The sequence below is a fragment of the Populus euphratica genome, unplaced genomic scaffold (assembly GCF_000495115.2).
Source record: "Populus euphratica unplaced genomic scaffold, PopEup_1.0 scaffold124.1, whole genome shotgun sequence".
NCBI lineage: Eukaryota > Viridiplantae > Streptophyta > Magnoliopsida > Malpighiales > Salicaceae > Populus > Populus euphratica.
In genome coordinates, this window is record NW_011500013.1 from 540,014 (window position 1) to 559,162 (window position 19,149).

A 19,149-nucleotide genomic window follows, 5' to 3' on the forward strand; every position below is an offset into this window, starting at 1 on the left:
GATTGATTGATATATATATATATATATATATATATATAATTTATAATTATTTTCCAGCTTTCCAATAATATTCTCATCTGATTAATTGGACTTCCATTGTGCAGCACATTCTCAAAGTTAAACGCATGAATCATGTCATTGGTTAATTCCATTTTGTTGTTTTGCCCTGATTGGTGAGTGGAAGTGTCGCTCGGCCATTCGATGCTAAAGATACAAATAATCTGATCTTCAAGTAACCATTTGCTTGATTAGAACGGTTCCATGGAAGTCTTTTCCGGGTGTCTAAGATGGTGACATAATTTTTTTTATTTTAAAATATATTAAAATAATATTTTTTATTTTTTAAAATTTATTTTTAATATTAACATATTAAATAATAATAATAAAAATATAAATTTAATTGAGAGCTCAAATATCTTATACTCTATTTACCACTCTTTAATTGAGAATTTTTACATTTCATGCCATCAATTAAAAAATCATGTCCCTCTACACTTACATAAAATTACTTTCTAGTAGGGGTTTTTCAAGCCTCGTGCTATTACTCTTCGATGAGATTTTTCTATGATGATAAGCTTTTAAGCCATACCCTAACCAAAAGATCATGTCCCTCTACACTTTTAAGCTTGAGATTTTTCTATGATGATAAGCTTTTAATCCATACCCTAACCAAGATTGGAAGGCTAACCAAAAGATCATGTTCCTCTACACTTAAAAGTGTTTAAGCTTTTAAGCCACAAACCTCTTACTATAGCAAGATGCTTTTAAGCCACAAACCTCTTACTATAGTGTGATATAATCATGTACCTCTACATTTAAAAGCTTTTAAGCTTTTAAGCAACAAATTTCTTACTATAGTGTGATATCTTTTTGATATAGGTTTTTAACCACCACACCATTGACTGGAAAGCTATAAGCCTTTTTTTTATCTAGTATAATCTCGGATTAGTACAAGGCTTGTTAGCCTTATATCATTGCACGGAATGATCCTCTAAGAGTTATCCTTAATCTTTTAAAAGTTTTTTAAGTATAGACCTACTCTCAACGGAATCTCTCATCCACTTCGAATTTTTTTCTAATTATAGGCTCTTTCTTTAGGAGTTCCTTTAATTTTTTAGAAGTTTTTTCTAAATATGAGTTTTTCTTTGGGTTCCTCAACTTTTTAGAATTTTTCTAAGTGTAGGTTCCTTTAATATAGTTCTCTTTTATCAACTAGAAAATTTTTCAAGTATGGTTTTCTCCATGGATTCCTTTATATCTATTGATGATGAAACCAAGAATTCTCTCAAATTATAATTCACACTTCTATGTATTAATTCCCCGCGACATGCCTCAAGATATGTATTCCTCTACTCACATAAGAAAAGGAATCATCATCTCATCTAATATATAAGGTAATTTAAGTTTTCATGTGTTTTATATCGTAAAGACCTTGAGGGTTGCTGATGGATCAAGGTTTATCAGTATTTTCTAAAATCAAAATTTTAGCCTAAGTATAAAGTGTAGGCTTAACATCCGGTGCTAGGCCATTTGGTGTAGCGCCTTTCATATATATATATATATGGTGCCTTTATTTATTTATATAGCTCTAGGCACTTTGGTCTGGATTAATATCATTCATTTATATGGCATCGGGCCTATAGCCTGATGGTATAAATACAAGGCACTAAGAGCCCAAGCTGGGATTCCCTTGCCTGACCCTTAGTACTTGGCCCCAGGTGAAGCACGCTCAACCCTTATAGGCTTGGCTTCCTGGCGTGCTCAACCCTTTTCAGTTTGGCTCTTTACCTAGCCCAACCTTTTATGAGTCTGACACCCTTATTAGCATGAAGTTCCGTGGGTCTAGCATCTCACTAGAACCACAGCTTCACAATCCCGACACTTTATAGAGCCTAACCCTTCTTGAGCCTGACATTGTGTCACACCCAATCTCGTTTATGGTTTATTGTTTGGGCTTGAATTTATATCCTAAGCTCGACACCTAACCTTAAAGATTTTTCACTAAGCTTAGGCTTTGCGCCTGACGCCCATCTCCCCATGCTACGCTTTGTGCTTGTCTCCCCCTACACTATTAGATGTACAAAAGTTTTTTATGGCCTAGAACATTTTTATCTCTTAGCTGGATAAATTCAGTGGAAGATAGGTGTATGGTTATGTTGTCTTGGGTAGACTTAATGGAACACAACTCACCATATAAATTAATTTATAAGAATGAAATGACTTTTCAATCCTTTTACTCTGATAAAAAGATAATGTTCAAGAGTTATAAACACTCTTAAATTATCTAGGTAAGAGATTCATAATTTTTATTTTCTACTACATATATATTTTCAAATAATTTCTTTTCAAATTATTACTGCATTCATTTTTTAAAATACTTATTTAAATATCCAAGAATCTTTTTACAGGTGTATGACCTCCAATATTAGTCTATATTTATTTTGACCATCCTAGCTGTGAACAATGCGCAAATTACAAGAAGCAAGTAGTTAACCTATTTATCCATCCATATAAGCCTTTTCTGTTAAACATATTTTGATTTTTTATGACATCATCAATCCCCGTGTCTCCACAATTGATGCAAACAATGTAATATTTTAGCAATATGTATACTGTAATGAAATTTGTTTTAAGATTTAAATTTTTGTTTAAATTTATTGAAAAAACACAATTAAGACTATACAGTTTAATTGCTTTAAATTCTCTTTGATGTCAAATGTATATGATTAATTCTATAAGTTAAGGAAATATATATTTGATAATATGATGTTTTTTTTTTAAAGTGTCGTCAAAACAATGTCTTTTCAGCCCTTTTAAATGCAATATAAACACATTATCGAAGGATAGAAAAGAATAAAAAGCATCTGTGTGGAGCAATTTGGAGATCGTGTGATCAACATTAGTCACACTAGAAGCAAAAAAGGTTATGAATTCGATTCTATTAGGAAAAAAAATTGATAATAGAAAGGGAAAAAAAAGGTTAGGAAGAATCAAAGACGATGGATGATCTGGGTTGGAGGAGAAGGTAAAGGAAAGACACCGTAAAAATGGGGGTGAAGTCAGCTGAGAGGGACGAGCAATCTACCGGCAGGCGAGACGTCGCCGTATGGCGTTAATGGTTTGCCCCAAGAATACGCTCACGCATGAACGCGCGCTTAAAGAGCACGTAGATGCAAGTATTTTTAATAGACAAAAAACTTGGCGTAGAAATAATGGCATGGATTCATTCAGACAGGATGACTGAGACACCGACACCCACTTTGCTCTTGAACTCAGGCTTCGAAGTTCTAACCTTACTGTAACTGCTACAACTGCACACGTGAAATGCTGAGGCTCGCCCACTCACATGTTACTTACTATATATTATTTTTGTATTTTCTTTTACTATATGCATGCCCAGAACACCAGTTGGTAGAAAAAAAGGGTAATCAAGAAGAATTATTTCTGTCAAGTTGCAACAATACAGATTTCATAATTAATATTTTACCAAATTTGGATGGAAAATCTCATTACAGAACAGTAATGTTCATCCACAAATGATTGCAACTGATATTGAAATTAGGTTTCCAAAAACATGTACTTGCTTGTATGTTTTTCTTCTCCCACAAAAAGAATGCCTTCCATTCATCTCCAAGCAACTCAAAAGTAGAAAAAAAAAGAATGGTGAATTGTCAAAATCAGAATACAGAGCTGGCCTGATTGTGATTGCCTTTCAACTTGTGTTTCGTATGTTTTGAAATTGCTTTTAAATTTGAATTTTCTGATATTAAAAAAATTTAAAAATAATTTTAATTTATTTTTAAATAAAATGTATTTTTAATAAAATATTGTATACCATAACACTAATTATTCTAGGGAAAAAAAGAGTTAGTGTGGGAAATATTACTTTTTAAAGTGGTTATTTTTAAAAGTATATTAAGACAATATTGTTTTATTTTTAATATAATCCAAGAACATAAATTAAAAAATAATTTAAATGTAAAATAAATTTAAATTAAAAGTACAGTTATACCCCCCCCCCACTGCCAAGCACCGCCATGTAAAGCAGTCGCCTTCTGTGTGAACCCCACATCCAGCCTGTGCCTGTCTCATGAAAAAAAGTCTTCACCCCACTTTTATAAGTGTCCATTACTTCCCAAGTGAAGTCTTCTTCCGCAAAGGTCTCACCTTTCTCTTCTCTAAAGCAAAACCCAACCCTCTCGCCTTCACCACCACCTCCACCTCCACCTCCCTCAAAAGGTCACCCGAACCATTTAACCAAAGGCACACTGCACACCACCCATTTAACCAAAACCCAAAGAGACCCAAATTTTTTCTCATCGATCTCTTCTAAGTTCCAATCTTTGTCTTTGAGCACCATGGATTCTCACATCTATGGTGTCTCTAAGAAAACCCTTTTTCTCTTTACTCTTCTCTGTCTTTCCGTTTCCTCCATTTCTGCATTACCCCATCAGAATAAAACTGGCAATAATACGGGTACTGGTCAAATGATAAACTCCAACTCGGTGCTTGTTGCGCTTCTTGACTCGCATTACACCGAGTTAGCTGAGCTCGTTGAAAAGGCTCTCCTTCTACAAACCCTTGAAGAAGCTGTTGGCAAACACAACATCACCATCTTTGCTCCAAGAAATGAAGCTTTAGAGCGTCAACTGGACCCCGAATTCAAACGGTTTTTGCTTGAACCCGGTAATCTCAAATCTCTCCAAACCCTTTTATTGTTCCACATTATCCCCCAACGAGTCGGATCCAATGACTGGCCAGGTCACAAATCATACCCCAGCAGGCACACCACTCTCTGCAACGATCATCTACACTTGATCACCAAGAATTCAGGCAAAAAGGTTGTCGGATCCGCCGAGTTGACCCGACCCGACGACGTGACCCGACCAGACGGTGTTATTCATGGCATTGAGCGGCTTCTAGTCCCACAGTCAGTCCAGGAAGACTTCAACAGGAGAAGAAATTTGAGATCCATATCAGCTGTATTGCCTGAAGGAGCCCCGGAAGTTGACCCAAGAACCCACAGATTGAAAAAACCGGAACCACCAGTTCGGGCCGGTTCACCGCCGGTTTTGCCCATTTATGATGCCATGGCTCCTGGCCCATCATTGGCTCCCGCCCCAGCTCCAGGACCCGGTGGACCTCACCACCACTTCGACGGAGAAAGCCAAGTTAAAGACTTTATACAGACACTACTACTCTACGGTGGCTACAATGAAATGGCTGATATTTTAGTGAACTTAACTTCATTAGCCACTGAAATGGGCAGGTTGGTATCTGAAGGTTATGTGCTTACAGTTTTGGCACCAAATGATGAAGCCATGGCTAAGCTAACAACAGACCAGCTGAGTGAACCAGGGGCACCAGAGCAGATTATTTACTACCATATAATACCCGAGTACCAAACTGAAGAGAGTATGTATAATGCTGTTAGGAGGTTTGGGAAAATAGGGTATGATACATTGAGGTTGCCACATAAAGTCGTGGCGCAAGAAGCTGACGGGTCGGTTAAGTTCGGGTCAGGTGATGGGTCGGCCTATTTGTTTGACCCGGATATCTATACAGATGGGAGGATTTCAGTTCAAGGGATTGATGGGGTTTTGTTTCCTGAAGTTGAGAAAGAGAGTACTTCTGTTAAGAAATCCGTCAGCTCTGTTAAGGTTGCCACTACCAAGCCAAGAAGAGGTATGCTTTTGTTATTTTCGGTTAATTTGTTGTTTGTTATGGATTGATAAGATTATTTTTTTCTTGTTAAGTCAACTCTAGTTACTGTTTGGTGCTAATTCAGATCATAGGTCCATACAAGTACAGTTTCCTTTTTTGTTGGATTAGGAACCCAGTTTTGGGGTTAGGCTGTGTTGGCTACGGCGCCCCCCGGGGGGGGGGGGGGGGGGTTTGTTTGATGAGTGACGAGTTAGGTGAAATTGTGCTAGGGATGGGATTAAACTCTTGCCAAGAGTTCTGGTATGTGTGGTTATGATTGGTGTCGGTGATGGGGCAGATGGAATCATGGAATAGGCAGTTGTTAATTGGGGTCTTTATAGCTATTGATTACTCTTTTCCATAGGGGATAGCTTGGCTGTCAAGCAGAGATGATTCCAGATTGCTTTGAAAGGACTTGGATGATTTAGTGCATTCTGGTAAAGCTAGTGTGCCTAAAATTGTCGATGTCAAGTTCACTCTCTTTCCCAACATTTGTGGTTGGTGAGGAGAGGGATTCATGCTCTCAAATCGCATTAAGTTGTGATGATGAATGACTGCTGTCGACCTGTTAGAGGATTGCCATTCCATTGGTTTTCAGCCTGGATAGCGGAAAGCTTAATGAAACAGTGCAGGTTTCGTATGAAGATGGGTTTTTACAGTTTTGATGTCCTTGAGTCGGTGATTAAAAGAAGTTGAGATGGATGAAAAGCAGGGTTCTATGGCCCCGGCCACCGACGAATCCATGTGAAAATTGAAACGCAAAAAAGAAATGCAGTTTTTTTCCTAGCTGTGAGCCACATTACTATACCCCACCCCACCACAGCTAAGATGCCAACAACAGCTTGTCAATAATTAAGTTCCACGCCATAATATTCCTGCATTTCTTTTATTAGCTGACCTGAACTGGAGGGCGTAGTTGAGACGGCGTTTAATTGAGATCTTAACAGCTCAATTTATGATTAGTCTTTGCATGCCTGTGATGTTGATACATTAATACGAGTTGAGTTGAGTTGACTTGACTGTTTTTATTGTGGATTCTGTCTTGCAGGGAAATTAATGGAAGTAGCCTGTATAATGCTTGGAACTCTTGGACAGGACTCGCGTTTCACTACATGTCAGTGAATATACACAGTAAAAATCGAAAAAGAAGAAGAGAGGTAAGATGGCTGGAACCAAGAACACAATAGAGAAATGGTAATTAATTGCAGGAAGATGTCTGTGGAATACAAACACAATTGGAAGGGAAGGATTTGCCTGTAGGACTTTCCTTTGAATCCCAGCCATCAGAGAGGTTGTTGTTGTTTTTGTCATCAATACTGTAATTACACATCATTTTTTTAATTATTTTTTAATGTATGAACAGACTTGGAAAACTACTACTATATATATATATATATATGTAATGGGCTGTCTTCTTTATGATCCACCGCGTGTGAATTGAACTTGAAACTTATTTCTATTTTTCTCCGCGAAATATTAGTCAGGCCAATAGACTAATTGACTGCACCTCTCTTGTATAATTTACCGGAAGAAAAATATCGCTTTAAAGCTACACTTAACACGAGGGATTCCTTTTGGCCTTGCTTGTCAAATCTGGTATAACTCAGTGAGTTAATCCGAGAAATCATTGACTTCGATATCATTTATTTTTTTCTGGGTATGAAAGCTATGCTTTTGACTTGATTAATTAATTTAAAGTAATTAATTAACCTACCGATTGTCATAAGAAAAGGCCAAAAACCAAAACAGGGCATGGGATAGGGGATGCAGACTCGGAGTACATGACACCAAAGCATATTGCTGGATCCAGCATGCAAGTAGCTAGCATAATAATTTCATTTCCGGAGGCATTCTTCTTCTTTTTGAGATGGAGGAATCTTATAGGTTTAGTATATTCGGTAATGTAGTAATTGTTGTATTTTAAAATGTTTTTTTATTTTATAATATATTAAATAATATCTTTTTATTTTTTAAAATTTATTTTTGATACAGTATATTAAAATAATCTAAAAATATATATAATTTCTTTTTTTAATTTTCCGGATTAAACATTGCTTGAATACGAGATGTAGACGTGAAGAGAAAATCCACTCCTATATGGTAGCATTTTGGACATAAAAACAACTCTTTTTTCATTATGATCTGAGCTTGGAAGCAATCAATCACTGTCAGCCACTCCAAGCTGGTCCCGGCTACCCCATGCCTTCAATTGCCGGAGAATTTGGCCTTCAGTAAGGATTTTCCTTCTTACAGCATCAACTAAAACCTGTCGCGCTCTGTGAGGGTAGGAAATTAAAGATGGTTGAAATGAGCTCTCCAGTTTGGCATGATAGCACAGTCACCTTGCCACCATGTCCAAATCACAGAAGTAAAGTTCGGTGAGATTTCAATAAAGGTAGAATCTTTACTCAACAACAATCACATTTTGCTTAGCAAACAAGAGAAGCCTCACCTTTTCACGAGCCTCTTTTTGTCATTGTTATGTGCTTTCAGTTTTCAACATCAAACTTCACCTTCTACAACTTGCAGCTTCATAATTGCGTCACCTATCTTACTTCTTTGGAAAATGTTTATCGTTACTGGTTGCATTAAAAGGCCGGCAATTTAAGCCTCGCATTAGAGGACTAATTATGAAGTTCCTTTTTTTTTTTTGCCAAACACTTCAATAAAATTTAACAAAAGAATACAAGCTTATATCATGCACAATTTGGTAGATTAATGTTAATTTCACAAGTACCCCAAAAAATGCCATATACCCTTAACATACAACCAGGCTATTCACAACATGATGGAACTTGAACAAAACCTACAGACACAAGACGAAACAATCAAGTTCTCACCCTCCAACTGTGACTTGAGGGAGCATAATCTCAGGATTGGACGAGGACAAAACCGATCCATTGTTCTGAGGAGTGTTGTTTTCGGGCATGGTCTCAATTCCATTCTCGCATACAGGAACTTTCATTAAGTTATTCTCGTTTACTTCCACTTTTTCAACATTAGCTTTCTGGGTTTGACTCTCTGCTCCTGGTAGCTTCGCTTTGGACTTGACAGTCTTTCCTTCCATTCCATTGGCTGTTATTTGGTGAGACTGAAGCTTAGGCTGGGACTTCCTAATTGGTGTTTTTGAAGCACCATTATCCACGTTACCGTTTCTCTGAACTCCTTTGGCTGGGTTGCTTGATTCTTGGTTCAGAAGTGGGCTGTGAGAAGCTCGTGGGCTAAAAGAAGATCCAACATCTTCGAAAGAATTGTTCATTGAAGTGGTAGAGCTCTTGCGCCTTCCAAGCTTCGGTGATTTTGCACGAGTAGTCGGTATCTATAAGAATGAGCACACAAAACTTTATCTCAATGTTGCGTAGAAAGAGGAAAAAAAAGAGAGCGCAAGGAACATGAAATGAAGGGGGTGGAAAAAATGAGCATTAAAATGCATTGAGCTACATGAGCTTAGAATTGAACTAGCAAGTATATTTGTTTGTGCACATACATTCACAGTATATGGGCTGAGCCACAAACTGTTGGGACTCATGTTGGACTGAATCCATAAACTTCTCCAACAGCATCAGAATAAGTGTTTCTATAAGTGTTTCTACTTCCAAGTATCAAACTGAGTGAGAGATGAGGACTTGAGGCTGACCTGATGTTCACATTCAATATAGCAGAAGCAGAAATAACCAAGCCGTTATGATAGTTCCCGTTAGGATTCATGAGATGTAGAACAAAACAATGTGAACTTTCCTCTTTGAAAAAACAGAAAACAAGGCTTCTGAGTCATAACAGATGACCATGACCATATGCCATCTTCAACCTTCAGTCCTTCAGAAACTACTAGGTCTGTTTTGAAGTAATGACAGGGACAAATGGGTCTTTACAAGCCTCTCTAAGACTTGGGCATGTACCCGTCAATTAAGATCTAAGTCTGGACCTATATCATAATTTTTTAATGAGTATATTCCTCTTACTTGATAACATTTGGATTAACGAGCTATCATAATATTGCCTGAGTTATTCAAAAAAAGAAAAGGATTAAGGAGTTGAGCAAAAAGGTTGTGTCCCATTTTTTTAAAAAAAACCAGCATGCACTCAGAGATGGCCTCACTAGCTATTGTCAACACCTTACCATGCAAAATAGACTCGTGAAAGCAGATCCTATGCTAACACATCACTAACTGTCCTAATAAACGGCAATTTGCAAAGGCCAAACAAAAGCCTAAAAAAATGCAAAAATCATTTGTTGAATAAATGCATTGTCATTAAACATGCCCAATTACATTTAAGGACTTCCAAGATTCATAGAAATTGTAGGCCATATTTAGAAAACTTAATTCAACAGATCCAGACAAACAAACACACTGACAGAACAAGTGGATCGGAAACCCGAGTGTAAGCAGTGGTTAGTCCACATAATGCACATGATATTAGTAAAAACATAATGAGCATTTGAAAATTAGTCATAATTTTTAGGCATTTAAAGAGTTCAATTGGTATGCTTTCAATCTTATAGTTGATGAAATGCTGCAATACAAAAGGCAGAAAAAAAAACACAACGTTATCAATGGATATCTGACAGTTCAAGCATTACCTTCTTTAGTTCCACTTTTGGAGGAGGCTCTTTATAAAAACATGGCATAGGTGCAGCTTTAAATGTCAAACTCTTCCTCAGTTTTTTGATCTCTGCTTCCTGGCTCTCCTGTAATCCACCAAAAAGTAAAATATGAAATGAAGATTCATTATCCTTTAGACTCGGGAAAGAAAAGTCAAATTGTAAAAAAATATATGATAAAGGTCAAGAGGAAAAATGTTTCAGGTGAAAGAAAAATCCCAATACCTTTGATTTTGCCTGCAAGTTAGTTTGTTCTATTTCTTTAGCATGGATCTTCTCTTCAAGCTTTGAAAAGAACTGGTGAACAAAGGCCACAATACAATCATGTTACGGATTAAAATAAAAATATAAAGAATCTAACAAAGAAACCAAAGTCCAGCAACAACCTCCTTCCGTTTCTCAGCACGTTCTTCCAATCTGAAGGAGAATCCAGAGCCGCTACTTCTCCGCCCGCTAAGAGTGGCACTTCTGATATTAATAGAGCATAATGGCACATTAGCAAAATAGATACTAGTATACATAAATAATTACAAATCAAAATGTGTTCTATAAGAGCAGTACGAAGTTGTAGAATGGGTGTCATCTTCTTCTTTGCTTGACAATGTGGTTGTCTCAGGTTTTGAGTTTTGATCAGCAGCAGACCTGCAATTAGATAAATATTATATTAGGAACTTTTATCCACGTAGCAAATATATAAACAGGTTTACTCCTTTTCAAGGGCAGAAGGTGGAGGTGGGACATGGGAAGCTTCCATGAATACATTTGATGGCTTCAACCGATAAAAGAGAAACAAAATTTTATGTAATGCATGGATGTTGACGTACTCAGAAACCTGGGTTGGAGGGCACCTTGCAGCTTCAGTCAAAGAACTTGATTTCACAGACTGTTATGAACAACAAAGAGTTACAAAAACAAAAGACCTAAAATTACAACATAAATGTTAATGGTCAAAATATATCAGCTGAAAATCTTACCGCAGCCTGTTGACTGCTAGACTTGCTTGTGGAGGAAGTCTGCTTAGTTAAAGTCTTACTACCATTAATATTTGATTCCTTTGAATTTGCTCCAGTGGGTGCAAGCCTGTTGGCTCGGTTGAAACGGGGACTTGAAGTGACTGATCCATTGGAAAAAGGAACCTGCACCTTTGTTCCTTCATCCCGGGAAAGCTTGACAGCAGTTTTGAGTGGGTGTCCCTCGATGCTCTTCCTCATATTATTAGTACGCACACCTTTTGCTGGAAATGAAAGACTCTGAGAAAGTATTGGTCTCTGGCTATGAGAAAATGGACCTGAGCCTTTCACATTAGGCATATCCTTGGCCAATTTGCTGTTCTTTGAACCAGTGCCTTTCCTCATAGCAGGTTCCTAAACATCAGGTGAAGACATACCAACACGGTAAGAAGGAAAATGTGTCTTTCATTTACTACTATGAATCTCATATTCACAAATTGCACAGCACCTTTAAGGCATTTGAGAGTTTTCTTTCAGAAACACTTGCTGCACCTTCACTTGCTATGCCAGAGGAATTAAGACCTTCAGTTTTGGCAACATGCTTAGATGTTTCATTGGCTTTTAGAGGTCTTTCACCATTGGTAGCATTTTTTTCTTCCTTTTCTGGTGCCACAACAGGTGCTTCAGCATGAATTTTATCAGCAATGGTTTCCTCATTCGTTTTAACTGCATTGTCACCCTCCATTCCTTCACTGAATCTTACTGCAAGGAACTGCAAAATTACAATAGATATGAAGACCCGAACTTCATGCCACTCTATGATATGCATTTTGACCAAGCAAAATGATCTTACTGAGCTAACAGCCAGATAGATTGTTGAAAATGAAAACCTTATTCTTCGTAACAAAAATGAACAGAAATTGAACGAATACAAAAACTGAAATCACAATACAACTGAATAAGCTACACCAATAAAATGAAAGGCCAGAAATAAAATCAAATAAAATTAAAATATTCAGATCCCATATAATTGATCACTAAAACAAAGAAAAAGGACTTAAACTTCAAGATTGAGTACAGATTAACATAAATAAATGAAATGAAAGCCTACCAAATCAAAATACAACAAATAAAGGGTTTAGCCAGGCTGGTTTCAGGAAATTGAAATATGCCCTTCGATGTTGAAACTCAAAATTACCAAAGTTAGAAGTTCACATTTAAAGAAAACGTTACCTCCTTTTAAATGTAAAATTCAGACAAACCAAATTCTATCTTCCCTACACTTCCTCTGCAATTAAACAAAGGACAAATCAAATCTGAAACTGCAAAACTTCACGCAACAACTACATATCATTTAAAGGAAAACCCGCTACATTTATGGAAACTAGGAACACGATGGAGGTTTAACTACAGTAGCTTCTAAAGAATGCAAGCTTCAAGACCTTAGTTTTTCCTCCATGTCACAGCAACTACACAACACTGCAAAGTCTCGCAAACTTTCAGACAGAAAATATTGAAAACGAGAGATCAATCCAATAAAAAATAAATCCAATGTGATTAGACGCTAAAACACCAATCAAGATTTAAACCGAAAAAAGAAAAACAAACCTTACCAAAAAAAAATCAAGAAGAGTTGTCCAGATTCCAAAGGCAACATTACAAGAACATAAATACCAAGCAAAAGCAAAATTAGAAAACAAAAGCAGACCTTAAGACACTAGCATAGGAGTGAAGTTTGAACTTTTGAGGGAGACCAGAGAGCAAATGAGATAAAAGACTGAAATGTATGTGAGAATGGTAAAGAAGTGACAAACTCTGACTGTAAAGCTGCAAAGATAGACGTGTAAGAGCCGGTTGTCGTGACACGTACACACACTGCCACTCTATCTGGTTCTGGTTCTGGTTCTGTTCGAGAAATACGAGAGAGAGAGAGAGGGTGGGTTGGCTGTGAAGAGTTAAAGTAGGATGTGAATTCCAATGAAGTGGATAGAAATAGATAGATTTATGAGGCACTGTTTTGGAATGTCTAATTACTAACATGCCACTTCCTTCCTTGCCAGATTATTTTATTTTAAAAAAAATTATCTGTTACCTTGTAACTCCTATGATTCTGAATCCTCATGGTGGGAGGGAATTCTTTGCTCTTTTTCCTTTTTTGTTTTTTAAAAAAAAACATTTCTAGTTAATATTCGAATGAAAAAAAATGTCTAGGGTGGTTCAAACATATATTTTATTTTCGAATAAAATAAAAGGAAGATTTTTAACTTGCACAATCATAAATTTTTCTAATTTATTTTTCAATATGAGCCAATAAAGTAGGTGACTTGGGTTTAAAAATATAATAACAAGTACGTAGGTTAAAACCAGAACTATTAGGGCAATCCTGATTAACGTAGTATACTAAGCACAAACCACCCTATTAATACTATAGCCCCACTCGTAGCCCTATAGGCTATCATTTTTTTTTTTTTATTTTAGTCATGAAAATTTTGTTCTCACTGATTGTATGCGTACGTGGCCACAATTGCTTCTATACTGTCAGGGAACAGAAAAATTTAAAAGAGGAGATTAAAATGAAAAATATAGAAAAACTAGATTGTTGTTTTGAAATTCTACTAAAAAGCTGTCTTATCTCAGTTTGCAACATACTCCCTTTTTATCCTGTTATTTTTTAAAAATAACTTTTAGTTTAAAACTTTATTTTTTTATTTTTTATTCCTAATTTAATGTGTGAGAGAGATAATTATAATATTCTAGTAATAAAGAGAAAAAATTATTGATTGACAATGATTTAAATCACTAAAATAATTGATCTTAGTGTCAATATGTTCCATTTGATTAAAAGAATTTCCTTAAGATGTTTTTTCACCTCCAAATCACTTGAAAAGTAAATCTAACCTTAAGAATATTTTGAATTTTAGGTTGTTTTTTTTGTTTTATGGCTACTTTTTAGGTTATTAAAAGGTATTAATGAGTTTATTTAAATTTATAGGGTGTTTTTTAGGTATTTTTATGTTAATAAGTTTATTTAAATTTATAGGGTGTTTTTTAGGTATTTTTATGTCAATGGTTAAATGGATTTTTAGGTGTAAAACTAACGTAGATAAAAGTGAAGGATAATGAGATTTGTTATATATCAAAACCCTTAACAACTAAGAATATCATAATTATAAGAAGACATTCAAAATCTATTACAACCTTTTATATATAGAAAAACCAGAAAACTCTAATAATAGTAAATAGAAAAAATAAATTAGAAAAGCTATTCCCTTTAAATAGAAACACAAAACTAGACAGGAATTATAATATATAATAAGAAACAAAATAAAATTAACTAAGAAATTTATTTTTCTAAAATAGTTTTTGCATCACTCTTCACGGGTTGAAAGGAACTCATCCTCGAGTTCAAACATTAGTTAGCAATCGTCTTATATAAATATCTTTTGTGTTTGGATCACTCCATCATTAGTCTCTAAAATTTTTATATGAACCACCTTATCATAGGTCTCTAATACAATACCTCAGTACAGGTTGTCATATTATTAATTCCTAACACAACATCTTTATACAAAACTACCCTATTATAGGTTTTATCACCAAGATTTTCAATAACAATATGATATTTTTTTTATAAGAGGAACCGCTTCATTCTTTCCTATATATGTACATATTGTATTACAATCTCTTCTAGTTAAAGTTATTCAACAACTAACCACTGAGAATCATTGATCTCTAATACACGTTCTCAACGACCCCCTAACAAAATCACTAGGAATCGTTAGACTTTGATACCAATTAATGTAGATGAGAGACTAACCAAAATATTCAGTTTTTATGTATCTATGTCTCCACTTGCTAAAAGATTATTGTAACTTTTTATATAGAAAAAACAATAAAACCCTAATAATATTGAATAGAAAATAATAAACTAGGAAAAATATCCCCTTAAAATAAAAAGAAGATCAAGAAGAAAAACATTGATATAAAAAATAGAAAAAACATATATTTTTCTAAAAAAGTTCTTGCATTAATTATTGACACAAACGAGAGCAAATGACAAAGGGGTTTGTTACATGTCAAAAACTTTAAACACCAAAAAACATCATAAGCATGAGGAGCCAACCAAAATATTTTATTTTTATTCATCTATGTCTCCACTTACCAAAAGAAAACTATAATCTTTTATATAGAAAAAAACATGAAAACCTTAAAAATATTGAATAGAGAAAAATAAACTAGGAAAAATATTATCTTGAAATAGAAAAAAAAACTAAAAAAATATCAATATAAAAAATATAAAAATATCTATTTTATAAAAAATCTCTTGCGTTAGTTATTGATGCAGACAATAGTGAAAGAATAAAAAAAAAGTTTGTTATATATCAAAACTCTCAAAACCAAAAAACACCACAAGTATGAGAAGCCAACCAAAATATTTAATTTTTATTCATTTATGTCTCTACATGCCGGAAAAATACTACAATATTTTATATATTAAAAAAACAAGAAAACCCTAATAATATTGAATAGAAAAAAAATAAACTATGAAAAAATCCCCTTAAAATAGAACAAAAAAAAACTAGAAAAGCATCGGTATAAAGAATAGAAAAATATCTATTTTTCCAAAAAATCTCATGCATGATCCTTCTTGGTTTGAAAGGAACTCATCATTAAATTTAGTTTTTAGCTAAAAATAATCCTCAATCAAGAACATCCTTTTGTGACACACAATAAACAATAACATGTGATCATTTGGTTATGACATCAATTGACATAAATAAGAGTGAAGGATAACAAAGTTTGTTATCTACTATCAAAGATTAAGAATACCATAATTATAAGGAGATACTCAAAAATATATTATTTTTATTTATACAAGTCTTTACTTATTATAATGTTATTACAACAATTTATATAGAGAAAACAACTAGAAAACCCTTGCAATACTGAAAAGAAAAAATAGAGTAGAAAAAATATTCCTTTTAAGTAGGAAAAAAAATTAGAAAAGCATTATAATATATAATTTGAAAATAAAAATATGAAAAAAATAAAATTAAGTAAGGAAAATATTTATTTTTCTAAAAATGTTATTGCATAAAAAATACTTATGGCTTAGATTTTTGGCAACCTCTAATCGTCAAAACCTAGGTAAAGTAGGTGACATGTTACGAGTTTGACTTGTTAACTTTGATCGATTAGGAATCAAACTTTATAATTTATTTTAATTTGCTTTTAATAAAGTTATTGAAGTTTCAAACAAACATTCTGACGTTGCGTTGATGGATCACTAGTTTGTATGTTAACCTCGATTGGTTATAAATTAGGTTTTATAATTTGTTTCAATTTACTTTCTATAGTGTTATTAAAATCTCAAACAAACATCTCGACTTTGAGCCAATACTCCATTTCACAATCAACTATTTTTTTTTACCATGTGATTAAATAAAAAAGTATCAAAAAAATATTTTAAGTTGGTTGAGTTCATGATCCAAGTTACAGATAAATGGATAAAGCTGTAAAATCTAGGTCAGTTCAATGAGTCATTGTCTTAATATTTTTTTTAAAATATTATATAAAAAACATGTTAAAAAACCTATAGATTCATTTTTATTTTTTATTTTTTGAAAAAAAAGCGATTATTCTACCTGCAGCAAAACCTAATATCTAGTTTTGCTTCGATTTCGTGATGTGAGACAAGTAGGCTACAATCCACTTCTGGGTTCCTGACATTGGATACTTGGAGTCGTTCGAAGTCTATTAATGACATCATTCCAATAGAAACCTGGAGCTTCCCAAATAGTTGAAAAGAAAATACAATTGTTATACCTTCTGCCTCCCAACCTTTTTCTCTTTATTCTGTTTAATGTATTTCTAGGGTCATTTTGCTCCGATGGTCTTTGCTAAAATCTAAAAACCTTATTAGATTCTCATCTTACTATGTTATTTTGTCTCTCCATAAAAAAATTACAATCGCTAGAAATAGCTCTTAGACGAGTTAATGATGTTATGTTGTAGGTACGACGACCAAAAATGGCCTGAAATCTAACAAAAACACCTAATTAAAAGATACAAAAATTGAAAATCATTAACTCATTCCCAAACATAAGCTATAATTTTGGATAAATTTTAATTTTAACCTTATAGATCCATCAATAATGTTCCGCTTCTACTCTTATGATTTAAAAATTCTCAATGGCACCTTTCTAGTTTTGCTTCTTCTTTTTTTTTACATATAAAAAAACAATATTACATCTATCCATTAAACAACCTGCCTTTTAATTGGTTTTGAGTACTTTTTAGATTTTAATTGATTTTTTAATATATTTTTTTATTCTTACTCGTGTATCTCACACCCTTTTAAAAGGTAAAACTAGTTTCGTTCGGGATTTATAATTATCCCTTTCAATAAACGTGCTTTTGGGGGATCGAATTTATATTCTTACCCTTGCAGAAATATAGCAATACCTTAACCACTATGTTAACACTTCATTGATAATTGATTTTTTAATATGTTATAACATATATGCGGACTTTATTGGAAAAAAAGAGAGGAAAGTAATAAAATAAGAAAAAAAGTTGTTTTATTATATATTTAATGGTAAAGAATACAAAATGAAACTTCTTATAAATGATAGGGTTAATATTAAAAACTTTTAAGCTATAGGGATAAATATTGAACATTAAAAATATATAAGGATTAAAACTCCATTTACCTAATAGATTTTTCTCTACCGGCTTATAAATAAAGGAGACATAATATTTCACAATACACACACATATTAAAAAAAAAACTAAAAAGGATTAAGATTTCATATACACCTAAACTTATTTTTTTAATTGATAAGAGATATTTTTATTCTTATATTTTTTTTAAAATATAATAAAATTACTAAATTACTTTTAAAAACAAAACTTATTTAACTAGTATTTTTTTTAACTTTTAATTTTTCAAAGCAAAGTAAAGTGACTAAATCATCATTAAAAGTAAAAATTCTTTAATTGACGTTTAAGATTTTTTTGAATTTTCATCTTGCTTTTTAAGTTATAGTCAAGCTAATTTAGGGGTGATTTTATATCTTAATAAATATAAATAAAAAAATTAATTGGCGCGTATATTGTATGTGTTCAGATATCCATCACTTTATTGTTTTCAAGCAGCAAGTACAACGATCAAAGATGGTTGCCATTAATGTTGTTGAAATCATCTTAATGACTCTTTTTAGACGGTACATGTTGCTTACTAATCTCTAGTCTTATGTTGATGATCTTTGTTTCTTTCTTTTTTTTCTTCCTCTTCTTCTTGATTTCCACACCTAATTTTCTAAATTTTCAAAGTAACCTTTTAATTTACTTTTTTCTTTGTATCTAGTTCATTTTTTTATTAAATATTTTATTTGAAATAATTATAAAATTAGATTTTTTTATTTTACCTTTTAATTTTTTCATCTGCCAGATTTGATCCTCACTCTTTTGATAACTATTTATTTTATTTTAGATAGTTTTAAAACTTTTACTATTTTATATTTCTTTAATTTTTTTTCCTTTCAGATTTGATCTTCATTTTTTTTATTGATATTTTTTTCTATTTTGATTTTTTTAAATTAATTTTTTTTCTAATTCATCCCTCGATATTAAATTGGTTAGGAATTAAGCTTTTTGATTGAACTCGGGTCTAGGATTTCATGGGTTAAGAATTTGGAAGATTAACCTAAGTTTAGAAGATTCGCCAGGTTTGCCTTTTTTCTTTTTTATGTTTAAGCTAATATTCTTTTAGTTTCATTATTTAGCATTTATTTAATTAGAAATTAAACTTCATTACTTTTTTAATTTGCTTCCTATATGATTTTTAACTAATTTTAAAAATAATTCGAGTCATCTCAAGTCTTTTTATCT

The 19,149-nt window shown here is 33.3% G+C and overlaps 2 protein-coding genes across 2 annotated transcripts; one reads left to right on the plus strand and one right to left on the minus strand.

Moving 5' to 3' along the window:
* Positions 1–4,129: 4,129 nt before the first annotated feature.
* Positions 4,130–7,129, plus strand: LOC105141582 (fasciclin-like arabinogalactan protein 15). The gene is made up of 2 exons (XM_011048841.1): positions 4,130–5,685; positions 6,752–7,129. The coding sequence occupies exons 1-2, from the start codon at positions 4,359–4,361 to the stop codon at positions 6,823–6,825; spliced, it is 1,401 nt and encodes a 466-aa protein (XP_011047143.1). The 5' UTR covers positions 4,130–4,358; the 3' UTR covers positions 6,826–7,129.
* A 1,199-nt stretch (positions 7,130–8,328) lies between these two features.
* LOC105141583 (uncharacterized) lies at positions 8,329–13,217 on the minus strand. The gene is made up of 9 exons (XM_011048842.1): positions 13,127–13,217; positions 11,765–12,028; positions 11,281–11,670; positions 11,131–11,189; positions 10,868–10,948; positions 10,693–10,774; positions 10,532–10,603; positions 10,286–10,393; positions 8,329–9,022 (listed from the first exon to the last, which is right to left on the minus strand). The coding sequence occupies exons 2-9, from the start codon at positions 11,999–12,001 to the stop codon at positions 8,540–8,542; spliced, it is 1,512 nt and encodes a 503-aa protein (XP_011047144.1). The 5' UTR covers positions 12,002–12,028; positions 13,127–13,217; the 3' UTR covers positions 8,329–8,539.
* Positions 13,218–19,149: the final 5,932 nt, after the last annotated feature.

What these genes read in the sequence shown, in the direction of transcription:
- LOC105141583 (XM_011048842.1), bottom strand. Translation starts at nt 12,001, where the DNA reads ATGGAGGGTGACAATGCAGTTAAAACGAATGAGGAAACCATTGCTGAT. An exon ending in GTGCTGAGAAACGGAAGGAG is followed by an intron (nt 10,604 to 10,692) that starts GTTGTTGCTGGA and finishes TTTGTTCACCAG; the next exon opens with TTCTTTTCAAAGCTTGAAGA. An exon ending in CAAAAGTGGAACTAAAGAAG is followed by an intron (nt 9,023 to 10,285) that starts GTAATGCTTGAA and finishes TCATTCTTATAG; the next exon opens with ATACCGACTACTCGTGCAAA.
- LOC105141582 (XM_011048841.1), top strand. Translation starts at nt 4,359, where the DNA reads ATGGATTCTCACATCTATGGTGTCTCTAAGAAAACCCTTTTTCTCTTT. An exon ending in CACTACCAAGCCAAGAAGAG is followed by an intron (nt 5,686 to 6,751) that starts GTATGCTTTTGT and finishes TCTGTCTTGCAG; the next exon opens with GGAAATTAATGGAAGTAGCC.